At 39.2% G+C, this 26,601-nt stretch overlaps 1 protein-coding gene and 1 long non-coding RNA gene across 13 annotated transcripts in view; one reads left to right on the top strand and one right to left on the bottom strand.

Annotated features, from left to right (window-relative positions):
• Nucleotides 1-15,341, bottom strand: part of caly (ubiquitin carboxyl-terminal hydrolase calypso) — a 253,657-nt gene extending 238,316 nt beyond the window's left edge. For 2 of the 10 annotated variants that reach the window (XM_067773006.1, XM_067772997.1), the window contains exons 1-2: nt 15,183-15,334; nt 11,718-12,786 (exon numbers count right to left, since the gene is read on the bottom strand). In XM_067773006.1, the coding sequence (XP_067629107.1) occupies nt 11,718-12,786; nt 15,183-15,187 (1,074 nt within the window). In that variant the 5' untranslated portion in view covers nt 15,188-15,334. The other 8 variants (XM_067773003.1, XM_067772999.1, XM_067772998.1 and 5 more) reach the window with 8 other exon arrangements.
• Nucleotides 15,342-19,578: 4,237 nt separating this feature from the next.
• Nucleotides 19,579-26,255, top strand: LOC137246622 (uncharacterized). Of its 3 annotated transcripts, XR_010951605.1 has the most exons (4): nt 19,579-19,860; nt 19,916-20,068; nt 20,126-20,276; nt 24,156-26,255. It is a non-coding gene; the product is annotated as an uncharacterized lncRNA (long non-coding RNA). The 3 variants fall into 3 exon arrangements; XR_010951604.1 differs by having other exon boundaries at nt 19,579-20,068; nt 24,156-26,254; XR_010951606.1 differs by having other exon boundaries at nt 19,579-20,099; nt 20,159-20,276; nt 24,156-26,254.
• The last annotated feature ends 346 nt before the right edge of the window (nt 26,256-26,601 follow it).

The raw sequence follows: 26,601 nt of genomic DNA, 5'->3' as shown, positions 1-26,601 counted from the left end.
AACACCAGACTCGCTCAACTACAGCGAAATAAAAAATATCTTGGTTCGCCATTTTGATGGCTGTAGGAATAAGTATGCAGAAAGTATCACGTTCCGGCAAAACAAACAAGAAAAGGGAGAGTCGATTTGCAAGTTCGCACTTCGGTTAAGAGAAGCGGATGTACACTGTGAGTATGGAGAATTCTTAGATAGAATGCTACTAGAGCAATTGTTGTATGGCGTAGAATCAAGAGTTATTTGTAATGAAGTTATTGCAAAGAAACCAAAAAATTTTGCTGAAGCATACGAAATTGTGCATACAATCGAATTAACACAAAATGCCACAACAGACCTAAAGTGCACAGAAGTGTTACAAACAAGCGAGCCAACGTATAAACTGGGATACGCACCAGTTAAAACAAAAAGAAATAGTAATTCGAAAACCCCGAGTGGCGAAGAACCGATGCAGAGGGCAAAAGAGAAAGGGTCCAATTGTTACGGATGTGGGGGGCAGCACCTTAGAAAAGACTGCAAATTTAATAATTCCAAATGCTTTGCATGGGGAAGAGTGGGCCACTTCGCCCATGTGTGTAAGACCAAATCAGATCAGATTTCAGAGGATGAATGTGAATCAGTGCAAAAACTAAACAGTGTTAATGCATGCAATGCAGTAGATAGAAAAATGGTTCCTATATATATAGAGGGGAAACAAATTCAGATGGAATTAGATAGGGGTGCACCATGTGCAGTAATAAATTGCAAAACGTTGCGTTCGATTAAACCAAATTTTACAAGCTATACGGAGCACAAGGTAAACTGCATTGGACGGGTCGTAGTAACTGCGACAATGGGGAAAACTTCACGACGACTTAATTTGTATGTCGTTCAAGGAGATTGTGATACACTTTGCGGCCGAGAATGGATATCGCAATTCGCACGAGAAATAAACTTCACTGAACTGTTTTCATCGTCTAATCGAATCAATACTATAAATTCAACAGCACCAAACCTATCAATGAATCAACAAACGCGACTGCAACATCTCATTATACGTTTTGAGGACATAATCAGTACGACAGCTGGGAAGTTGAGTGGGCCACCTGCAAAAGTAAAGCTCAAAGATGGAGCAGCACCAGTTTTCGCGCGAGCGCGCGATGTACCGATGGCGCTGAGAGAGGAGTATGCCCAGGAAATAGATCGTAAAATTCAGTCAGGTTTTTACAAGACAGTGGAGCATTCAGAATGGGCCTCAACAACACACGTAGTGGCAAAAAAGAATGGGGGTATTCGCATTACCGGTAATTATAGCCCACTGTCAATCCAAAAATGATCATCGACGAACACCCGATTTCAAAAGCAGAAGATTTGTTTAATAAAATGAAAAACGCTACAATATTTTTTCACTTAGATATAACAGATGCATATACGCATTTAACAATTTATTTATTTATTTACGATGAGTTTGCGCATGTATTGACATTAAATACAGTGACACATGGGTTAATACGACCTACTCGTGCGGTATATGGAGCAGCAAATGTTCCAGCTATCTGGCAAAGAAAAATGGAGACTGTGTTACAGGGAGTCCCAAATGTTTTAAATTTTTTTGATGATATCTTGGTGTTTGCTGAAAACTTCGAGCAGCTACTGATAGTTTTGGAAACGACACTAAATCGCATTAAATCACATGGTTTGCATTTGAACAAGTCAAAGTGTGTCTTTGCGACACCATCGGTGGAGTTCCTTGGCCACCGCATCGACGAACAGGGCATACATAAATCCGAAAAACACATTGAAGGGGTTCTAACGCTCCAAAACCAACGACTTTCGAAGAGTTACAGCTGTTTTTAGGAAAAACAACGTATTATAGCGCATTTATTCCAAATTTGGCCACAAGTGCACGTCCATTGCGGGATATGCTGAAAAGAGAGAAATTTTACTGGACTAAGGAGGCAAACGCAGCGTTTGCCCTATTGAAAGAGACGTTGGTTTCACCTCAAGTGTTGATGCCATACGACCCAACACTACCTGTACTACTGGCAACAGACGCGAGTCCAACAGGACTAGGAGCCGTGCTTTCACACCGTTTAGAGAACGGGACCGAACGACCAATTGCATACGCAAGTCGAACATTGAATGCTACAGAACAACGCTATCCACAGATTGACAAAGAGGCATTGGCAATTCTGTGGGCGGTTCAAAAATGTTTCAAATATTTATACGCGCGCCATTGGACACTAATCACCGATCATAAACCATTGTCACAAATATTACAACCTGACAAATCGCTTCCAGTATTATGCATAAGTAGAATGGCGAACTACGCAGACTTTTTAAGCAGATTTGATTTCGAGGTAGTGTACAAGAGCTCAAAGGCGAACGCGAATGCCGACTATCTTTCACGCGCCCACTTTCAGCCAGTGCTTGAAAAGGGCAGGGTACAAATCCCCAGAAGTCAATTATAAGTTGTCCTCCGGATGTTTGACGTTCGAACATCGTGTTGTTATTCCACCAAAATATCGAAACAAACTGCTTGACAATTTACACACGGGGCATTTAGGAATTGTTAAGATGAAAGGGATTGCTCGCTCATTCATATACTGGCCGGGCATAGACAATGATATCGAGAATATTGCGAACCAATGTGATGCATGTGCAAGACAAGCAAACAAACCGGCAAAAAGTGAGGATCATCATTGGGAATACCCCAAGGGACCATGGGAACGTATTCATATCGATTATGCGGGACCTTTCGAGGGAGCGATGTTGCTGGTAATCTCGGACGCATACAGTAAGTGGTTAGAAGTGAGAGTTACTAAATCTACAACAGCAACGGCGACAATTGCGTTGTTGGACGAAGTGTTTGCGGCTTACGGCGTGCCGCTAACTGTCGTTTCTGATAATGGAACAAATTTCACTTCTGCAGAATTTAACAACTTTCTCACAGCAGTTGGTGTTAAATATCACAAATATTCAGTGCCGTATCACCCAGCAACTAATGGAAAAGCAGAGCGTAGCGTACAAACAGTCAAGAAAGCATTGAAAGCGATGGGTACTACGAGTAGTTCATTAAAGACAAATTTGAATGAATTTTTGAGGTAATACAAAAACGCACCGCATGCAACCACAGGGTCATCACCAGCACTACTATTTATGGGGCGACAGTTGCGCACAAGGTTGAATCTGATTCGACCAGAGGAAATTTCAAAGAAGGTAAAAGAGAAGCAATACGTAAAGTCCAAGAAAACTATTAGAGAGTTTGAACCAAATCAAAATGTTTACTTTTTGTCTGGAAATCCACGAATTTGTAAGTGGCTCAGGGGAACCATAAACGCACGTCTAGGTGATCTGCACTATGAAATACTCTTCAATGGAACCGAGGCATCAGCTGAAGTAGATAGCACTGAAGCAATAACGCAACCGGTGGTTACTGAAACGGCGCAAAACGAATCGTGGAGATCGGAAGAATTTGAAGGCTTTGCTCCGGCCAATAGTACAATAGGGCAAAATCCTACATCGACACCGCATACAACACCCGAAACAAGTAGAATACCCCAAATTCCACGGCGATCAACCAGACAGAGAAGGGCACCTGTCGGATACTCACCTTAGCCCTTGCAGAGGAGGGAAAAATGTTATGTATGAAACGAGATGGCAGCGCCACGACAATAAATTATTTATATATACATCTGGCAACTGTGTTGCCAGAACATTCTTATCTTCTTTATAATTTTTTTATCTTTCAATTGATATACTTTTACGCATTAACTTTAAAATGTAACAATTAACTTATTTCATTAATTAAATAAACACTCATATATAAAAGTGTCCTATCCCCACTTTTGTTTAACTTCTACATATCAAAGCTACCTTCGCCACGAGAAGGAGTTACTATCGTTTCCTACGACGATGACTGCACAATAATGGCCACAGGCTCAGGCCCACAGATTGATGTGCTTTGCAACAGAATAAACGGGTACCTCCCAGATCTCTCCAGTTTTATCGCCTCGCGAAACCTGACATTATCACCAACTAAATCCTCCGCGACCCTAGTTACAACATGGACGTCCCAAATGTCGACCATTTTGAACATCCACGTCGATGGCACTACCCTACCGACTGTCGCTTCCCAAGGCCGTCGGTTCTACGTACCGGAGCGACTCGGGATTTTTCCCGACCAAGGACAGCCATTTCAGTGTTACTCCATTTAATTTGATGCGTCCTTCCCACAAACAGCGTCTGTTGGCCCTACGTCTATTTTTGTCGACTGTAGAATGCATTATGTATTGTCGGCAGGAATCGCTCGCGCATTTTTTCGCATCCGACAGCACTTGTTCGCCAAAGGCGATGGAAACTTTGTCATTGTGCCTAGACGGATTCGATAGGGACTTTACAGTGAACCAAAGTTTACCTACACCGGCAGAGAGGTTACAACTGCTCCTCCCATTTCGCCCCCTTGTGTTCATCCACAAGCAATCTGATGCGTTGGTTTATATCCCTTATTTGGGGGTCGCCGGGATCGAGCTGTCTTATAAGGTCACGTTCTCTCGCTAAACTTGCGGCCTCTGCCGGGAAGTGGGGCCGAATTTCGGGAATTCTACCGGCGGGAATGAAACGAGCCGAGGCGGATTCAATGACCTTGCGGAAGCACGCTCCCCTTGGCGGGCATCAGTTGGGATAGGGAGGGCAGCAAAGCGGTTGTCTGTAAAGGATTTGTATTCGTCCCACTTTCCTTTATTAAAGTTAATGAAAGTGCGTTTTTCTGCGACGATGCGGGGCGCTAGGGCGCAGACTACGGGACGCCCTTGGGCGTGAACAGCAAAGAGCCACAAAAGATTTATAAAAGTTACGTGGACGTTGGGTTTTGGGATCAAGCCCAGAACAACCTGTCCGATGCAACCATCCCTTGCACGAGACACACTGAACAGAGTATGACCGTCCTAAAAAGATTCTTTTCCGGCAGATGCAGCAAAACCATTTCTCAGGACCGGGGTCAGGAGACGGACCCGGATTGGATTGGATGCCTTCTCGGAGTAAGAGAATATGGAGCAGTCCTGCTGCAAGGAGCTGCTGGGAGGATGACAACTTGTGGGAGAGACTTCGCAAGGCAGTCGGTTCTATGTACCGGAGCGACTCGGGATTTTTCCCGACCAAGGACTGTCATTTCAGTGTGACCCCATCTAATTTGTTTCGTCACAATCTTTTATCTCAGTAGGTAGTTCATTGTACATTTTGTACCCAGTGTATTCTAAAGTCTTCTTTGCGAACTCTGTTCTTACTCTAGGCAGTCTTATATTATTGCAGTATCTAGTTCCATAGCTATGGATCTCGTGATTATATAATATTTTATTGCTCAGGTAACTCGGTAGCATTCCTAATCTTACATGATGTATAAATTTCAAAGTGAAGTAACTTATTGACTCTTTTATACTAAGCCAGTTTAACCGATTCAGCATTATAGTTTTTGATGTTCTTGTGGGACATTTTAATATAAATCGCATTGCCTTGTTTTGTTGTATTTGTAGTCTTTTAATTTGCATATCACTCGCTATCAGCAGAATTGTAGGACAGTATATAAAGTGCGGCTCAATAATTGAACGATACACCATTATTTTATGACGTTGACTAATATGTTTGCATATTCTGTACATGAATCCTATTTTCTGCGCAATTTTCCTTTCAAGATAATTTATATGTTCTCCGAAATTCAGGTTTTCATCAATTAAAACTCCTAAGTACTTCATTTCATTTACTCTTTGAATTAAATTGTTTTTTATCTTCAGGGTTATATTGTTTAAATCGTTATTACGTATGATGTTCTGGTTTTTGCAAAATACCATGAACTTAGTCTTACCTATATTTAACTTCAATTTTTTAAGGCACAACCCGTTGTAATAGAGAGTCAAGATCTTCTTGTGCTTTCTGCATTGCACAGTCGGCATATTTCTCACTGATGATGAGCAGTGCATCATCCGCAAAAAAACGTATATTGCAATATTTTAAGCATTTTTTTATATCATTTAAGTTAGCCTAAAGGTCCAAAGAATAAACAACATCCTTAATGACGTAATGGCCACTTTAACATATAAAAAGCGAGTTCAAGTTAAATTGATTAATAAATGGTACGACCATGAACTAACAGAGTTGAATAAACTGAAGTATGAACAATTTAAAATAGCAGAGAGAACCAATATTTGGGATAACTATATTACAATAAAACGATATTACAAAAAAGCAGTTAAAATAAAAAAGAAAACATTTATGGAAAACAAAATCTCAAGAAATACTAACAACCAAAAGTTAATGTGGAAATGTCTAAAAGACGCCATAAATTTGAGTAGAGAGGTAGCACAAATTCAAAAAATTTCTATAAATGGTGCTCTTATTGAAGATGATTATGAAATAGCAACTGAACTAAACCGTTACTTTAATGAGAGCATAATCGGAATCAGAGATAGCATTGAAATCTTCGAAGCAGGTGGAAATCAAATGGAGATAAGCAGAAGCGTGTTTAAATTGAAGGAAATAGATGTTGAAGAAATTATGAGAGTTACAACGAAATTAAAAAACAAGTACGGAGGAAAAAAATTAGTAACGGAAGGTGTATTAAAAGACAGCATGGAGTACTTAGGATATACCTACACATGTGTAATTAATGAAAGTTTCCAATTTGGTGTATTTCCAGACTGCTGGAAGACCTCAGTAATTGTACCTGTGGAAAAAGTAAAGGGAACAATTAAACCAGAGGAGATACGACCCATAAATACCTTACCTAGCGACGAGAAAATAATAGAAACTGTAGTTAAGAACCAATTGCTGGATTACTTAAATAAAAACGAAATTATTATAAAGAAGCAGTCGGGGTTTAGATCAAAACACTCGTGTGAAACTGCACTTAACCTGGTAATTGCAGAATGGAAAGAAAGTAGAACGAAGAAACAATTTACAATTTCAGTTTTCCTCGACCTAAAAAGAGCTTTCGAAACAGTAGACAGAGATATTCTTATAAGAAAACTGTATAAAATTGGCATAAGAAACATAGCGCTTAACTGGTTCAAAAGTTACCTTAGTGGAAGAAAGCAGAAAACTGTAATAAGAAATAAGATTTCCCCCGAAGTGGACATTGAAATAGGATTGCCACAGGGATCGGTGCTTGCAGCAATTCTTTTTATAATTTACATAAATGATATTAAAAACTGTATCAAATACTGCAAAATAAGATTATTCGCTGATGATGCACTTTTGACTATAAGCGGTAACACAATTGATGAGGCAGCCTCAAAAATACAATCGAACCTACAGGCAATATATAAGTGGTTGTGCCAAAATATGCTTAAAATAAACATAGAAAAGACAAAATGGATGATAATGGGGTCTAGAGTGACTCAAGATGATGTATCGCTAAAAATAGCAAATACCCCTATAGAAAGAGTAACCCGAATAAAATACCTGGGAATAATTATAGATGACAAATTAAAATTTGATGAACATCTTAAATACATCGAAGGGAAAATTTCCAAAAAAAAATAGGGTTCATGTTTCGATCATGCAGGCATATTAGTATGCAATACAAAATAATGGTCTATAGATCCATTATCGAGCCGCATTTTATTTACTGTCCTACAATCCTATTCGCATTAGCTGATTCGCAAAAATCCAGGCTACAAATTAAACAAAACAAAGTTATGCGTTTCATATTAAGAAAACGGTATGATACCCCAATTAAGGACTTACTAGACAGCTTAAACTGGCTTAGTGTAAAACAGAACATCACTTACTACACATTGAAGTTTATACACAACATAAAGTTGGGAAACTTGCCGAATTACCTAAGTGAACGTGTCAGACTAAACAGAGAGGTCCATAGCTATCAAACAAGACACAATAACAACTTTTACTTGCCGGTAGTGAGATCTGAATTCGATAAAAAAAGTATATACTACGAAGGAATTAGAGAATATAATGATCTGCCAATTGAAATTAAAAACTGTAATAATACCAAAAAATTCAGAAAGTTATTATACAGCTACTGTAAAGCGCTACCTGTAAAGTAGTTAAATTTATTTAGTAAATACTTTTATAGATTATTATATAGTTAAGTCAAAGAAATTCAATGAATTGAAACAAATATGTAAACATTAAAAATACTTTGTACCTTATTAAATTATATAGATCTTCAAGATCGTAAATAAATAAATAAAACAAATTTATGTACAATGTAAATAGTATCGGTGCAAGTACTGAACATTGTGGCAATCCGATATCTACATCCACAACCGATGAGACTGCGTTTCCAATTACCGTCATTTGCTTTCTGTCACTGAGATAACTTCGGAACCATTCCAAAGTCTGTCCTCTGGCACCAGTTTTGAACAAAACATTCAACAATTCCCATCAACTGTTTCAAAGGCCCGTTTCAAGTCTAAGAAGACAGATACCACAACTTTTTTATCTGATATATCTTCTTTCCATTCTGTAATAACCATGTTGAGTGCTATTTCACAAGAATGGCTCTTCCTGAATCCAGACTGTTCTGGTATAATAACTTTGTGCTTTTCTAGGTATGCCACCAATTGATTATTCACCACCATTTCAATAATTTTCTCATCTGAGGGTAACGTATTGATTGGCCGGAGCTCCTCCGGTTTCACTGTATTTTCTACTTTTTCCACAGGTACTATTGTTGAAACTTTCCAGCAGTTTGGAACAATGCCATTATTTAGGGACTCATTTATTGTCTTTGTAAAAGTTACCAATGTACATTATGGAATCCTTGAAAACACCCTCAGATAAAAGCTTTTCTCCGCCATATTTATTTTTAAAAGCTTTTGTGATATTCATTATATCGTCTAACACAATGTCAGTGAAAAGAAATGGTTCTATTGCGATTGAACGATCAACGTTTAGTTCGGATGCAGTATGCATTTCTTCGATACTATCACTAATTTCGACTATGCTCTGTACAAAAAAATTGTTTAGGGCATTAGCTATATGATACTCATTATCGAGGCATTCGCCATGTATTACTATCTTAGTGATATGTTTTTTGTTATCTGTAAGCTCTGCGAGGTCTTTCAAACACTGTGAACTCTGCCTTCCATATACATCTTCTTTTTATACATAATCGTACTTTTGTATATTTTCTTTAATACATTTTATTCATCCCAGTATCCTGTTTCTGTGGCAATATTATATAGCTCAAGTTTTCTTTTATGGAGAGCTGTAAGCTCACGGTCATACCACTTATTTCTCAGTTGTATTTCTGTTCTCTTCACATATGTCAGTGCTTGTATTACTTCAGTAAGAATATTGTTCAGTGCTGTAGTTTTATTTTCTACTCCCGCATTACGCACAAAGCTAAAATCGCATGTTCTTAGCATATTAAAAAGGTTTTCGGAACTATAGTATTCCCATGAGGTAAAAGTAGAGTAACTGCTCATTTTGCAAAACTTTGTTGTTGGTACTTTGAAATTAATTGTTTCATGATCCGAAATTCTATATTCAACTATATTTTCCGACCTAACTTGATCGTTATTACTAAAGAGCAAGTCAATTTTGGTAGAAGATTTCTCTGTTATTCTCGTATTGAAATTAATTCTATGAATCATTGCCCTTTGTGCGAATAAACTTAATAGGTGTTTCGAGTATGTTTCGGTGAGTGATAAAGTACACCAATTTGCCATTTTAACGCACATTTTTTGATTTTTATAATAATGCACCATATATCCATGTTAATGGCTATATTGCAGACTATACTAAACTATAAATTTTCATGAACATACATCAAAACACCACCCGTATGTCTACTATGGGAATCGCAACGAATACATTTGTATGTCGGAATATTTAATTCGGTATCCATTATAAGATCAGTTGTGCATGTTTCTGCGCATAGTACAATGTTTGGTTTTCTTATTTCGACAAGCCTCTCCAGTTCAGTTTTGTTTGCTGTTATACTAGAAATATTGAGATATATACATTCTAAGCTATGCACCCCACTACTTAGATTTTGTACTTTTTATGCTTTGGTTGCTAATAAACAATCTTTTTTTTTCCTTGCGGATAATTTTTGCTGATATACAGGGCATGCTATATCCATAGTATCATGGTAATCATCAAGCCCAAGATTCAGTTCCTTATTTGCCCTCATACAGTTGATACATTTCCTGACTGGTTCCTTATCGCATTGGGTATGTTTGTGTTCACCAAGACATTTTGTGCACACTTCCCTTTCTTTACAGTCACTGGCCTTATGATGATAGCCTTTGCATTTAAAACAACAAAGTACTTGGTTTTTATTGGGATACCTCAATCAACATTTACAAAATTAAGTATCTGGTATACAAATACATATTTTGCTTAGTACATGAATCATCGTCTGGCCCATGGTTCAACTATATACAGGTTGGCTCATCTGTAAAGCAACAAAATAGGGGGACTCATGAAAGCATATAAACTTATAAGGTGTAAAATTATATCCATTTACACACGCTGTTATATGAACGCACCTAGTAATACTCTTGATAAATTTGATTGTTTATCAGCTGTATTATTAACGAACAAAATTTTTTTTGTTGTTATACAAATTAAAAAATACTAAGATTAAGTGAAAAATCAAAACTAAAACGCATTTACTTGCTGTTGTTGGAGATTTCTGATGAAAATGCCTGCTGTAGTGTCTGCAAAGTTGCATTCCTTTGAGTTTACCGCGTTTACACCATGAAATGTGCGCGTAAATTTATACAAATTGTGTAAATGATTTTTCATACAAAATTTGACAGCTCGTTTACGCACTAGATAAATTTATACGTTTACACACTTTATAAGGCATTTATACGGTTACATGAGTCCCCCTATGTCTGTTCAAATTGTCAAAATCTGTGTATTGGTGTTGGTGCGAATGGTATGGAATGGAAACATAAAACTTAGCAGTTTTTGTATGTGTAAGAAAATTTTGCTAATGTGTTGGTTTCATTTTGAGTTTGACATCTCCTTTTGACAATCCCTTCGACCATGCAATGACATAAATAAAATCAGCTGATGAGATGAGCCAACCTGTGCATAATTGAACCATGGTCTGGCCACAATGGCAGAGCGTACATGAATTATCAAAAATACACACATGTTCATGGAAACGAACATGATGGGACGCCAGACGGAACATACGCCGTTTCGTTTAAAAAATTACATACATATTTGATCACATAGATTTATTACCTTTTAAAGAAAGCATTCCTTTAACATACCTGTATAGCTACTGAAGTATAAAAATATCAACTCTGATATAAGAAAATTAGTACTGAATGGTAAACAGGTGTGCATTCATTTCAAGTTTACATTCAATAAAGAGTGGGAATGGTTCCTACATTCACACTCTATATTGAATTATATTTTACCATTCAATAACACACACACTTTAGTTTTGTTTTAAAGTATTTTAAGCCACTCAGGAATGGAGATTTATAATATGCAACCAAAAAATCACAAATTTTCAAAAGAATGCTGAGAGAATGCACACCTAATTGATTCAATCTTTTTACAGCTCTGCTCTGAGTACCCTTCTATATAATTCCACATCTACCCACATATTCATAAAAATTATGGTATATAAAGCTTTTTTAAATCACATTTCCATACGAATTTCCAATTGTAATAATAGAAATAGCCACTTAAATATTTTAGTTGAACATTTTACTGAATTAATGCCATATTACTATTAAATCACAAAATGCACTCACCTTAAACATATACCTCTTATCATTCTCATCGTTTAATTGCTGTTCGCTAACAGCAATTTCTGAATGTAAATTTTTGAGTAAAGATTGTAAATCGCGAATTGTAAAAGCATTTGTCTCTAAAACTGGTGACGGTGGAGAACTGTTTTGGTAGATTCTTTCTTGAGTTTCAATATCAAGTCTCAAATTTTTGACACTATTGTATTCGTTGCATTTCAAAAGCTTCTGTAGTGTTCCCGAAACAATTGCTTGATTTGTCCGTAACATTTTTAGTTTATGGGTAATTGCAATACGACGGTCCGGAACAACTGCCATTAGATTAAAGCGTATATCCTGTTCACCTGTAGCAATACCTAATCTTTCTGCCATTACCCTCCGAAATTTATCAGTCCAATCCTCATTATCGTCGCAGGGCCCGTGATCGATAGGATAGGGTTTCAAGCCATCCAGCTCAAACAAATGGCCAGATATTGGAACATAACTGACGAAATGGAACGCTTCACCTGTGAATCTACCGGTTGATATGCTGGATGCTGCATTCCGATCTAGTCTCCTTTTCGCTTGAGGCATCGCATGGGAATTATGTGCACATGCTAGTTCAGGTGTATTTCCTATAGCCCAGCCTTTGTTTTCTGGACACATACCTTTTGTATGTGCTTTCAAGCGATTTAGAGTAGCCCCTAGATGAAGGTCGGTGTCATTACTATTGAGAAGCACCGATAACAATGCATGAGTAGCACAACTGTTCGGCACAACTTGCTGAGCAAAAAATATACTTGAAATTTCCTCTTCGTCTTTTACAAATACTTCTGCAGTGGCTTCTACAATTTTTCTTCTTGCTCTTCTTTCTTCCATCCAACGAAAGAGAAAAATGAACCCATAAACCGGGCCATCAATAGGTTTTTGTAAATCGTACACCTCTTCTACTTGAACATTTTTAACACCAAAATCTTCCAATAATAACGTGAATAGTCCAGGATCGGACTCAAGTTCTAGCCAGCCGTCTGTCAATCTATTTATATCTACCGGCATGATTAGACTAACAGCTCGAAATAGAGTTTTACCATGATTTCTGGAACAACAAATATGTATTTTGGGTAGTAATTTACAACAGGTGTCGACTGCTAATACGCGTCCAAATATATCGGGATGCGCCAAAAGACGTGTTTTGGATATTTTTTGGCGGGTAAAAGTCTAGTTGACCCCTTCAAATACGCTACCAAAAATAATGATAGAAGTGTCAAACGACGCGTCTTGGCATCAGTATTGATAATCCTAAGGCGGAGAATAAAAATTTTAACTCTGTCAAAAGATATTAACGAAAAACCGGAAAAATACCCGTGGGTACCTCCGAAACCGGGGGTGGGATCCATTGTATTTTTGCGTAGAACACCATTCTGCGTTAGCGGCCTTCGGCCGCGCTTATAAAAAATAAGGTGATTGTGCAGTTTAGGGGCCCCACCCTAAAATTGGGCCTTTTTTAAGTGAGGTATCAAAAGACGCGTATTCACGTCTAGATCAAGTTAACTTTTTTTACCCGTTCAAAAGATATTAACGAAAAACCGAAAAAAGACCCGCGGGTACTTCCGAAACCGGGGGTGGGATCCATAGTATTTTTGCGCAGAACACCTTTCTGCGTTGGCGGCCTTCGGCCGCGCTTATAAAAAATAACCCTGGTCTGCGCCATGCCAAGTCCGGGTGTGTTGTATAACCGTGGCTACCGCCACGGTGATGCACAATTTTTGGTAATTCTGGGTTGGTGGCCTTCGGCCGCGCTTTTAAAAAATAATCCTGGGCTACGCCATACCAAGTCCGGGTGCGTGGTATAACCGTGGCTACCGCCACGATGATGCACAATTTTTTTTGTGGGTACACACAACAACAACCACATGGAAATCGCCAACTTCAACTGCAAATATCGGTAATAGTCTAGTTGAGGGGTCGACTGCTAATACGCTACCAAAAATATAGAGAGGTGTCAAAAGACGCGTATTAATCTCGAGAACAATAATCCGATGGCGGAAAAGAAAAATTTTATCTATATCCGGAGATATTTGCAGTTGAAGTTGGCGATTTCCATGTGGTTGTTGTTGTGTTGGTACCCACCAAAAAAAATTGTGCATCACCGTGGCGGTAGCTACGGTTAAACCACACACCCGGACGTGGCATGGCGTAGCCCAGGGTTATTTTTTATAAGCTCGGCCGAAGGCCGCCAACGCCGAAAGGTGTTCTGCGCAAAAATACTATGGATCCGACCCCCGGTTCCGGAGGTACCCGCGGGTCTTTTTTCGGTTTTTCGTTAATATCTCTTGAACGCGTTAATATTTTTATTTTCCGCCTTCGGATTATTAATACTGATGTCAAGACGCGTCGTTTAACACCTCTCTCGATATTTTTGGTAGCGTATTAGCAGTCGACCCCTCAACTAGACTATTACCCAAATATCTCCCGACAGAGATAAATTTTTTCTTTTCCGCCTCGGATTATTGTTCTCGAGATTAATACGCGCCTTTTGACACCTCACTTGATATTTTTGGTTGCGTATTAGCAGCCGACCCCTCAACTAGACTATTACCCTTTAAAATATATATGTGATCGGGAGAACTCCCTCGTTCATTTGATACCAAGTTAAACCCAGAACTCGTGGGGTGCTAAACTAAATCGTTGCCATATTGTTCTTGAGATTAATACGCGCCTTTTGACACCTCTCTCGATATTTGGTAAAAGTCTAGTTGAGGGGTCGACTGGTAATACGCTACCAAAAATATCGAGAGGTGTCAAACGACGCGTTTTGACATCAGTATTAATAATCCGAAGGCGGAAAATAAAAATTTTAACGCGTTCAAAAGATATTAACGAAAAACCGAAAAAAGACCCGCGGGTACCTCCGAAACCGGGGGTCGGATCCACAGTATTTTTGCGCAGAACACCTTTCTGCGTTGGCGGCCTTCGGCCGCTATTATAAAAAATAACCCTGGGCTACGCCATGCCAAGTCCGGGTGTGTGGTATAACCGTGGCTACCGCCACGGTGATGCACAATTTTTTTTGTAGGTACACACAACAACAACCACATGGAAATCGCCAACTTCAACTGCAAATATCTACGGACAGAGATAAAATATTTCTTTTCCGCCTTCGGATTATTGTTCTCGATATTAATACGCCTTTTGACACCTCACTCCATATTTTTGGTAGCGTATTAGCAGTCGACCCCTCAACTAGACTATTACCCGATTTTTTTGACCCGTATTAGTAATCGACCCCTCAACTACACTATTACCAAATTTTTATTTTCCGCCTTCGGATTATTAATAGTGATATCAAGGCGCGTCGATTGACACCTCTCGATATTTTTTGTATCGTGTTAGCAGCAGATATATTCTGATTTAATGGTTTACTCCAAGTACGATAAATTTTTAGTTTTTTGTCATTTCGATTCCCGCACTATCCGTTATTTTATTCTCTACCGCATGAATAGCGCCCTTTTATAGAACGCGATTGAGTTGTGGGGGATATTTTGTTGTTAAAAATAATTTTCCCAAAACAAATTTACTTTCGTAGTTTTTTTACGATACCAGCAGAGATAATCTACATGTCGACAGGTACCGAGCAACGAGTAGAGCTAACAATTATTAGTGTACCTGTGATTTTATCGCAGCCACTGACATTGTGGATTGTTGCGTTCCAATGAAGCGTGATCCAGATACGTATAGAAATTTAAGATGCAAATGCAACAACAATGTGATCCATATGGAACAATTTGTTGTTGCATTTCATTTAAATTTTTACCGTTATCTGGATCACTGTTCATTGGAAGGCGAGGGTGAGTACACAATGGGCATGATGGAATTATAGAAGGTGACGGATGTAAGCAATTTCTCGCTGTAACGCCGCCATCTTGAACGCCCTTAGAAATAAGAATGTTGTCGCTTTATAAAACTACTTTTTTAATCAGAGGAAAAAATTAAAGACATAGAGCTTGCTTGGTTTCGCAGTTATTTAAAACCTATACGCCAATTACACGGCTCAAGTATCCTTGTGCCAATTACCAATTTGCACAAGGATTTGCCCGGTGTGTGCACTGGTTGCGCTATTGGCGCAGAGAACTGCGCTAAATTCAAAACGATTTTGATATTTACGCATGTCTGCAAATATTGCACATGCTTTTTTCCAGGCATGCTTAACCAACGAACCGATATAATTTCGTTACGATAATTAACGTTAATAAACGAAACAAAGTCATTTCGTTTCGTTTATTAACGTTAAGAACGTCAAATTAACGAAATGATTTTGTTTCGTTTTCTGCCATATCAAAACGAAATCAAATCGTTTATGCTGATTATTAATTTCAAACTATGCTGGCAAAGCTGATTGATGGCGGAGTCATTAAAGGTGAAAGCATTAGCCAAGCTGATTGCATTTTATCTCATGAATTTTGACAGTACGAACATTTCTCAGAGTATTTTTGACATTACCACCAACGAATTACACAAAGAAATTACATGGAGTTTGTGTGTGTATGTCCGCTCGCTATTACCACATTACGGCTTCACCATGGCTATAGAATTGCCAGCACAATTCAAACATAAAGTATCACGTTTTTGTTAACGTTTTTAACGTTAACGAAAGCTTTTCGTTTCGGTTAAAAACGAGACACAATTTATCTTCATAATTTCTTTATCGATAATATTTGGAAGTGTTTTAGCGGAAACGGTGGAAATTTTTTGATAAACGATTAGTTTAACGTTAAGGTGCATCCCTGCTTTTTTCTTCGTGTGTGGTGAATCTTACACAGTTTACCTGTGGTTCCTGATAATATAAAATCAGTAATTATTGCTTAACAATGTTAATATCGAAGGCGTAAGGACCATCTCTAGCTTGTAGCAGGAATTCACACAAATTCAATAATAAATAATAATTTTTTATACAATTAGAACACACCCTGCAAAAATCGTGTGACCAAAAACGCACACAGCTACACGAATTTTTGACAGGGGTGACGATTTGGAATGAAAAATTCTCCAAATGAAATAGCATGTTGACAAATTTAGCTTTCCCACAATGTATCGTGCTCTCTCGCACCTATTATTTTTATAGGGATAGTAAAATACGTCATTTTTGCGTGCAAAAAAATCCGCCATTTCTAATTCAGCAGAGACAGCAAAACATTTGGTGGTGGAAAATTGTTTCAATATTGAGAGTTTTAAATGGAATATATCCGGAAAGATTTAAAATTAAGAGGGAGTCCTCCAGATCACAAATATATATATTTTAAAAGTTAACATATATTTAAAAGTTATTTGGTGTTAAAGTTTGCAAATTTCTATACAAATTGTATATGTATATACGTATATATATGTGGCAGCACAGCTTTGTAATGCCATCAATAAAATATATATATATACATGTGCATGTTGCTCCAAAAGCGCGATTGATTTAATAAAAACATTTATAATAAGTGAAAACAATGCAAAAATGAAATGTGAAATATACAAAAATGCAATTTAAGTTTATCGTTGCCAATTTATATAGATATGTATGTGGATTAAGGTTTTGAAAGATGTGTAAATTGTAATTTAAAGTGCTATAGAAATTTGCTAAATTTGCAAACTTTAACAACAAATAACTTTTAAATTATTAGTTTGCGCACTTCAAAATATATATATTTGTGATCGGGAGAACTCCCTCTTTCATTTGATACCAAGTTTTACCCCGAACTCGGGGGGTGCTATTCTAAAATTTTCTCAAAGTCTTTAATATACAATGATTTTTGCTGTTTATTTTGACAACAATTTTTGATTTGATTTTTGTGCTCATCGATAGAATTCACAATTATATAGCACCATGCCGCGAATTATGATAAAAGGTGGTGTGTGGAGAAAAATTGAGGTAAGCATTTGACGCGACTGGTTACTCTTGGCCGTTTATTAACTAAATTGATAACTTTCAGGATGAAATCCTCAAAGCAGCTGTAATGAAATATGGCAAAAACCAGTGGTCACGTATTGCATCACTGCTGCATCGCAAATCTGCCAAGCAATGTAAGGCACGCTGGTACGAATGGCTTGATCCTAGCATAAAGAAGACAGAATGGTCACGGGAGGAGGATGAAAAGTTTTTGCATTTTGCCAAATTAATGCCAACACAATGGCGTACAATTGCGCCGATTATTTCAGAGGGTTAATTGGCACCAATTGTTCACACCAAATTGTTAGGTACAGGATTCGGCACGGGTAGGTGAGGTTGGCAATCACAACCCCTTGAATCATTTTGGTCGGCAGGTATGCCGCGGATATATTCTTGGCACTTGTTATTGATGGCTTTTATGATGCCACCAACACAACCTAGACAGACGCCAATGCTCAGTCAACCACCCAAGCCGGGTCAACCCCCAATACTCGGACACATCCGGACGTCCTGGTTACAATGTATGCTAATACAACTAATAATTTACAAATTTGCTGATGATTATTTTTGTGTTATTTTCTTTAGCAACCACCTGCACCTGCTACTGGTAAATATCAACAGCCGCAACAGTATGATCAAGCCCAACGCCGTTTGGATCCCGATCAGATGCCAAATCCGATAAGGGTCATCATTGAAAATCAAAATAGCGCTGGTGGTGCTTTTATTACTAATGAACAGGGTTTATTACCACCATTGGTGACCACAAAATATGTGGTAGAAGATCAGGGTAACTCCTCGCCACGTTACGTTAGGTATCGATAAACGAAATTAATGTTTTGTGTGGCAATTACATTGATCTTTCTTCTTTGCAGGTCGTCTTTGTATTACATACCTGCACCAGCTGATTTATTAAAAACAACAGCTTTGTCCATTACACTTACCGTCTCACCAATGGCACGCACGGTTGAGGGTGAATATGAGCCACCCATTGTAAATTTTGGTAAATTGGGTGCAATTAGATGCAATCGGTGCAAGGCTCAATAACAACTTGTAGATGCTGGTCGTCGTTTCCAATGTCTAATGTGTAAAGTAACAAGATCTTTCACTTTTACTTGTGTTCATTGATACATATTTTTTCTCAACAGTGCCAACTGCATATTTCCAACATTTGGGCCATACCGGACAGCGTGTCGATAAATATGAACGTCCTGAACTTGTATTGGGTACATGAGTATTTGTGTAAAAAATGCTTGGGTACCGATAGCTCTCATGGTAAACCTCAACTCATATCCAACATCAATGCCTCGCATTCAATTGTGGCACTGTACGCACTACATTGGGTTCACGTAGTATGGACAAGCATATTGTTGATTCCAGTGGTAAGGCCACAATTTCAAATGATGGGGCAACCATTATGAAACTATTGGATATTGTGAATCTAGCCTTAAAGGGCGAATTAATGGTGACTTATAACCATAAAGCCATAACCAGATAAATCAGCTGATCGAACCTACCTTATGGAAAGGAATGTAATCGATTAATGGTGCCATACCATAACGCTAACGCCATAGCCAATCAATTGGTTTTTGGTTTCTCGCCATATCCATAACCTAAAAATATTTGAGTTGGTGAATTTAATAACTTTTTTTAGATTTTCTTCATTGTTTTGGATACGTTATGACTAAGATACTTATTTTTTGTGGAATATGTTTGTAATTTTTTGCGTTTTCATCATTTTTATGAAATTTTCACGATTTTTAGGTTAAGGCACCATTAATCGATCACATTGAGATGGTTATGGATATGGGTATGGTTACGACTATGGCGTTTGGGTTAAGGAAGTTTAATTTGGCTTTAAAACTCTAGTAGACATCGCAAATTTCAAAATGCTGAGGTAAGTTTTTTGTTATATTAGAATGTGTAGAATAAAAATGTTTCTCTTATCAGGTCGGCGATGGCACCACTTCAGTAGTATTTTAAGCATGTGAAATCTTGAAACAAGTTAAGCCAGATGTTGAGGAAGGCGTGCATGCACGTATCATCATTAAAGCTATACGTAAAGCATTACAATTATGCATGCTAAAATATGACATGACTGTACATGTCGAAGCGACAATCAAAGGAGCAACAAAGTGCTTTATTGGAAAAATGATCTGCAACAGCAATGTCCTCCAATATCTAAGAGTATCAGAAAATTGTTGATGCTGAATGGCGTATTCTGTAGAATAAACTAGCTAAGTAAGGCGCCAATGTTGTGTTTTCTAAATTACCAATTGGTGATGTTGCTACACAGTATTTTGCAGATCGTGATATGTTCTGTGCTGTTCATGTACCAGAAGAAGATTGGAAACGTAGAATGAAAGCTTGTGGTGGTGCTGTTATGACTACAGCTAATGATATAAATTCAAGTGTTTTGGGTCAATGTGATTACTTTGAAGAACGTCAGGTTGGTGGTGAACGTTTCAACATTTTCCAAGGTTTGACATTAATTTGTTTTTTATAGTTTATAATTATTTAAAGGTTACGTTAATGCTAGAACAAGTACATTGATTTTACGTGGCAGTGTTGAACAATTTTTGGAAGAAACTGAGCTTCGTTACATGATGCTATAATGCTTGTGCAGCGTACAATTAAACATGATTCTGTTGTTGCTGGTAAGTCAAAATACAAATTGAAAAAAATGTTATCTTAGGGCCTGGCCTGTCCTGGGAGGGATGGCCTGAAGGTTTAATGTGGCCACATAAATCGTTCCCGAGATGGTCGGGCTAGCACTTTAATGGTGCTGTGTTACCGGAGCGTACCGGATCTGTATCCGGCTAAAGGGCCATCACATCGATAACACTCCCCAAAGCCTTCGGGGAGCAGCCTTATCGCTACAAAAACAACAACAACATTGTGTCCAAATCCCGAAAAAAAACTATAAAATTGGTTGTTAGTTTTGAGGCATCGTCATCGAGTTCCTTCTGATCGTATATGCCGGTTCTTTTGCATTCTTTTACATGCATAAAGTGCCGTTGAAGCCTTCCTCACCCTCTCCTCCACGTTGAGCTTCCATGACAGCTTACTGTCTAGGATCATTCCTAGATATTTTGTGCAAGGTTTCTCCCGTAGGGTCGCCCCTCCTAACTTAGGCCTGGTCCAATTAGGGACCTTGTACCTCTTTGTAAACAAGACCATATGCAACGTCATCTGCGTAAACCGTAAGTTTTTCTGGTCCCTCGTAGAATCCTCTAAGCAGTTGGTTAATGACCAGCGTCCACAGCAGAGGTGATAGCACCCCTCCCTGCGGAGTGCCCCTGTACAATACCCATTGCGATGTAATCTTACTGCAGTTTAACATGCAGTCGATCCATCTGGGTAAGGCTGGATGTACTTTAACGTAATTAAGACCATCAATAATCGCCCATTTAGAAAGCTTCGGCAATGCTTAAGAAGACTTCTAGAGCATATTCCTTATATTCCAGGGCTTTTTCTATGCTTATTACCATCCTATGCAATGCGGTGTCTACTGACTTGCCTTTGGTGTACGCCTGTTTTGTTGTGGAGAGCAGCTTTTCATCCACGTTGGACTTTATGTACACATCTATCAGCCTCTCAAAGGTTTTGAGCAGAAATGATGTTAAGCTATTGGGTCTATAATCTTTGGGATACACGTGACCGATCTTCCCCGCCTTTGGTAGGAAAGCTACACGAGCAGTTCTCCAAGAGTGCGGTACATGATTCAGTTTATGAACCCATCGAATATTATTTTAAGCCATCCCACGACCGCCCTACTTGAAACTTATAGCATGGTCGGACATGTACCATCTGAGCCCGGCGATTTCACCACCACTACGAGGTCCTCAGTAGTGTAATTAGGCAGCATATATGAATGCAGCTGTTTCCTTACCATTACTACAGCTCGCAACCGTCCTTCCGTTTGCGCATAGTAAACGCCAAATCCGCGCGCGCTAAGTCCAGAAACCTTTCCTCCCGATGGAAGCCACGGCTCCTGGATCAGCGCGTTAGGAGGAGTTCGCTCGACGTCACTTTACTGTGTTGGAGGTTTATCTGTAGGACTCGCAGCACCAATGGGCTGCTTGTCCCCCTCCAGCACCTTCATCGTGTCGCCGTCGTCCTCCCCTAGCTCTTTTGGTTTAGAGTGTTGGAAGCGCCCTTCATCCTCTTATACCTGTTGTGCCGGGTGTCCCTCTGTGCGACTCACAGCACCATCTGGCTGTTGGTCCCCTTCTGACACATTCGGGGTGACGTGGGCTACCTCCACCTGTCTTTTTTCCCTTAGGCTTTTGAGGTCCTTTTCGACTTCGCCCGCGTCCAGCGTGTTAGGACTTTAATACCCGCGACTTCTTTTCCTGAGTCGCATATAAATTTTGCCTGTACCTAAGGACATTTTTCCAAGGTGCTCGTACAATATACCCTCCGCCTGCTTGTTTATTTGGAAGATGTATAACTGACCTTCCTCCGTAGGCCGAGATACAGGAAGTACCTTCCAATCCTGTGTCGGTATGTTCGGATTCTGATTCTGCAAAAGTCGCAGTGTATCCTCCGACTTCATCACGCATGGTATCCATACCTTAGATTTGGTACCTTGGGGATTTGCGCTTTATCCACCATCTCAAAACGCGCGTTCGTGCCCTGTCTTTGGAGGTTTGGAACCACTTCGTCCAGACACCGCAAGCTCGCGATGTTGTCGCACGCTATCATCTTCATACCATTATACCATCCCCCGAATCAAAGGTTGGAATGAGCTTACTTGGTTATTCCCACATCATCTTAAGCATTAAGCTAGTAAGCTCCTTTTCTACAGATCTCCACCTTTCACTAGTCATCTGTTCGAAAGGACTGCTCAACCAGCGCCACAGTCAGTGACTGCTTTGCCACATCACTCATCTTCTCGGGAAAAGCCGGCGTCTTAGTGTTATTTCCCTTTGGCACCTCCGAGAAAGCCGGAGTCTTAGCTCCCTTTAGCACCTCCGAGAAAGTCGGAGTCTTAGCGTTATCTCGCTTTGGCTTATCTCCTACTTCCATAGTTGGAACTTCCCTCTGACTCGCAGCCTTCGAGGTTGTTGCTACCTCGCTATTGGGGCCCATCTGTCTTACAGCTTTGGGCCTACTTGTCTTGTCTATGGGACTGCCCTGCGTCGCGGCTCTGGGACTGGGCCCTTTCTGCCTCTTGAAAGCAGGCTTGTCGCCTTACGCCGAACGTTGCCTTTTCATTCTGTCATTCGACGCTTCTTCCTCCTCATACCGGTTGCAGAACCGAGGGTTTCTCGCAGCAAACCTTTTGAACTGCCTTCAACCTACTTCTACCGCCTCATGAGCTCATGCCAAGCGCTCGATCTCCTCTTCTGTTGGGTCCACCACTGCTCCCAAGCGTTGTACAATTCTTAGTACTGCACGGTACTTCCAGAGAGCTCTTTGCTCCGTACCCTTCTCCACTCTTCTACTCCTTTTTCATTGGTGCTTCTCCAACACGGAGTTCAACACAACACACACAAGCACAACTCTCGCTCCCCGAGTCCGACGCATCGCTTAATGCGTATTTGTCGTCCTTGGCTTGCGGCTCAGTCCTCTTCTTATCATCGTCCTTATGAAAATTAGGTAATGAGTCGTTCATCTTGGTCGTACGACCACCAGCCCGACAAGGCGGGCTCAGCGGTCCAGTATTATATACGGGGAAAGAACCGTCAGCCACAGCAGCGCCCCTTACTGTGGTAAGGCCATCAATACTTCCCGAGGTGGTCCGGTATCGGGAAGGCTCCGTTCGAATACAGCCGAATTTATCCCCTGGCTAGAAATCGTCCAATAGGCACGGTCCGCATAACACCCTGGATTAGGGGGTTGGCAGTTCTTGGTCACCGACATCCCGCCGCCCTCCTATGAGGCGAAACGGCGTAGATACCAGTCCTAAACAGCTCCTCCTCATAGTTGGGCGCTATAGAGATCGGCTAAGCCCTCACACCAACGACGATTTTCGTTACAGCTGCTAGTGCATGCTCTCCAAGATGTAGATCCTTATAGAAAGTCACACCCAAAATTTTAGGGTGTAAGACAGTCGGTAGGGTAATGCCATATGGTCGACATTTGGCGCGGTCATGTTTTAAATAAGGTCACCGATGATTTGGTTGGTGACAATATCAGGTTTCGCGAGGCGACAAAACTGGAGAGATTGGGGAGATAGCTGTTTATTTTATTACAAAGCTCATCGATGTAGGAAACAATAGCATAGGCGTAGAAGCAATAGTGACTCCTGGTGGTAAAGGTAGCTATTGATATGTAGAAGTTAAGCAGAAGTTTGAATATGAGTTTTTTTAAGTTATAGCAAAAAAAGCTTTGAGGATTTTTAATATCTTACCAGGTACCTTCGTACATGTTTCTAAGAATGAAGAATAAAACCTATTCAAACTCAATTTTCACCACTACAAAGCCGCTGAGACTTCGCTATACTTTAACATACAATACGTTACCCCATTTTAGCACAACTATCATTTTTTTATTTTATTAAATTTTATAAAATGTTTCTTCCTCTACAGTTCTATTTCGGTATTGGATGGTAAATATGGCTTTCGCATTTTCTCCATCAATAACTGTGAAAAGGTGGAAGAAATCTATGCGTGTAAATCTCACATATTATCTTGGTCGAGCGTTTCTTCAATAGCTCTCTAGTGGTGATGGTGACAGCAGAGAAACCCAACTGTTTACAAATGTTACACTTCAAAAAGAATCAAAATATCTGCCATTGCGTCTACGGCTCAAATACCCACAGTATATGAATGAATCGATTGCACCTAATTGTCTGCCTAACGGATAGTGACATATTCATCAAATCGAAAATATTGCACCAAACGAACTGGGTCTGAATACTGAAATAGTACACATATTCAAAATCGATGAGGAGGCTGTGATGATGGTATAGCTTGAGTTGTTGAATAACATACGAAAACCACTACAGCAAAAATTGCTGGCGCCAAGCAATTGGAAAAGGCAGTGAAGCATTCATCACACTGTACGGATGGTGTAAAGTTAGAAACTGCTGTTGTAACAGCTGCCACCGACACAATGGTCATCTCTACTTCGCCGAGTAGCGGCTCGTCCGACTATCTATTGAAGACAGTATAATCATATCTTTTGCCAACACAGGTTAGCGATGTGCTTGCACAGGAAAAGATTTCAATTGGAAAACAAAAACCAATTAAGAGAGTTTATTTATTATTAAAGTATTTACTTTCCTTTATATCAACAGTATTAATTTAAGTTGCAATATCACGTACATATATAATAAGGGATGTGATACGATTACTGTCGGAATTAGATTTGAAACCAATCAATACTCCTGCTAAGGGTTGCAGAATTATTGCTTGCATAATTAGATTTAGAACAATAATAAGTCTGACTTAATTACAAGTCGTACATTTTTAAGTTCATCAATTACGACAGCAATCGGATTCCACGACACCTTTGAATATTCTTGATCTGAAAAAAGAGTAACCTAATGTGAATTCTTACTAAGCTTTAAGTTGTAGATTATTCAAATAATTGGAGTTTTTTCTAAAGTTTAAAATTATTTTCTGCTCGTTTAGAAAAGATTTCAATTGGAAAACAAAAACCATGTCAGGGGTGGGTGTTCCCCGCGTTGGGCTGGCATAATGTTTTCGTTGGGAAGTCTTACCAGCTTAATAGGGACCGCTCGTCATGAAGCGCGACACAGCTTCAGCATTTGCAGGTCAAACAGTGGTGGTATCTGGGCATAAGAAAGGCCACCATGGCGCTAGTTACACGGTAATTTCCCAATAATCTAATTATAATTATTATTAATTAACATTTAATATTTTACTTAATAATTTATTTAATAATTAACATTTATTTTTTTGCAAGAAATCAAAGCAAATATTTTCTTTCAGTTACTGCAGTTATGGTGTCCGAGAGATATGTATTACAAAATTATAACATATTATGTCCGTTTAATAATTTAGCTTCAAGTTCCCTAAGATTTCCCTAATAAGGACATTAGTGAGGTTTGGGGGTGTGTGCAAAGTGTGAGCGATCAGCTGGTAGTTGCGCTACTTGGTAAAGCTAATAATTGGTACGGTCGTGAATTTACTCGTTGCGAATGTCAAAACAATGGCAACTAGTAAACTCAACGAAGGTAGAGCTTTTGAAGTGTTGCCGGACGAATATTTTTTGTATAAATTGTTGGTATAAGGGGGAGTACAACAACAAAGAGTTGCTCGGTAGCAACCCGCTAACGATTAGCGGAGAATGATGGATAGAGGGTTAACGTTAAAAGGAAAAGACATAAAAGGGCATACGAAAGATGCTTACGGTATAGTACCAAAAGTTATCGTCACGGCATACGACTGCCCCGCGCTAGTTATTTAAAGGCAAGAAAGTGGTGTAAAAAAGTTTTAAAGTTTTAAAAAAAAGTAAAGTGTTAGTTTTTTTATTACATGGGTAAAGTGCCCAAAAGGAGTTGCTGCAAGGAAGTTAAGTGGATTTTAGTGCCGAAGACAGAAAAAAAGGTGAGAGTAGTTTTTATATAGGATGGTGGATGGATATGTACATATGTGCAAGCGTGCATACAGGTGACTGTATAGACATATATGTATGCATGTACGTGGATATATGTGGATATCCGTCTAGGGATAGAATATTCGGGGGTTTATAAATTTAGCTAGAAACAGGAATTTTTGGCTCTTTGTGCAACACGTCCAAACGGCGAGATGTAAGTTACGTGAAAATAAGGTTTTAGGCAGTTTTTTGTAAATAATTTTCGTTGTAGTGTGCCTAGAAAATTCAGCGCGGGAGGCTTAAAGGTACAACTCGCCGTAAGTGATAGCTTCTAAGTTTTGTTTATGATTAATACATATATATACCTGGCGATATACATACATGCGATTTTGTTTGAAAACGGCAACCAAAAAAAAAAAAGGAAATCAAATTCCATAGTCCCCACTTATCGCGTGCATACATAGGCCTACA

This window comes from Eurosta solidaginis, chromosome 3 (assembly GCF_040869045.1).
Source record: "Eurosta solidaginis isolate ZX-2024a chromosome 3, ASM4086904v1, whole genome shotgun sequence".
NCBI classification, from domain to species: domain Eukaryota; kingdom Metazoa; phylum Arthropoda; class Insecta; order Diptera; family Tephritidae; genus Eurosta; species Eurosta solidaginis.
This window is presented reverse-complemented; position numbering and strand designations above follow the sequence as displayed.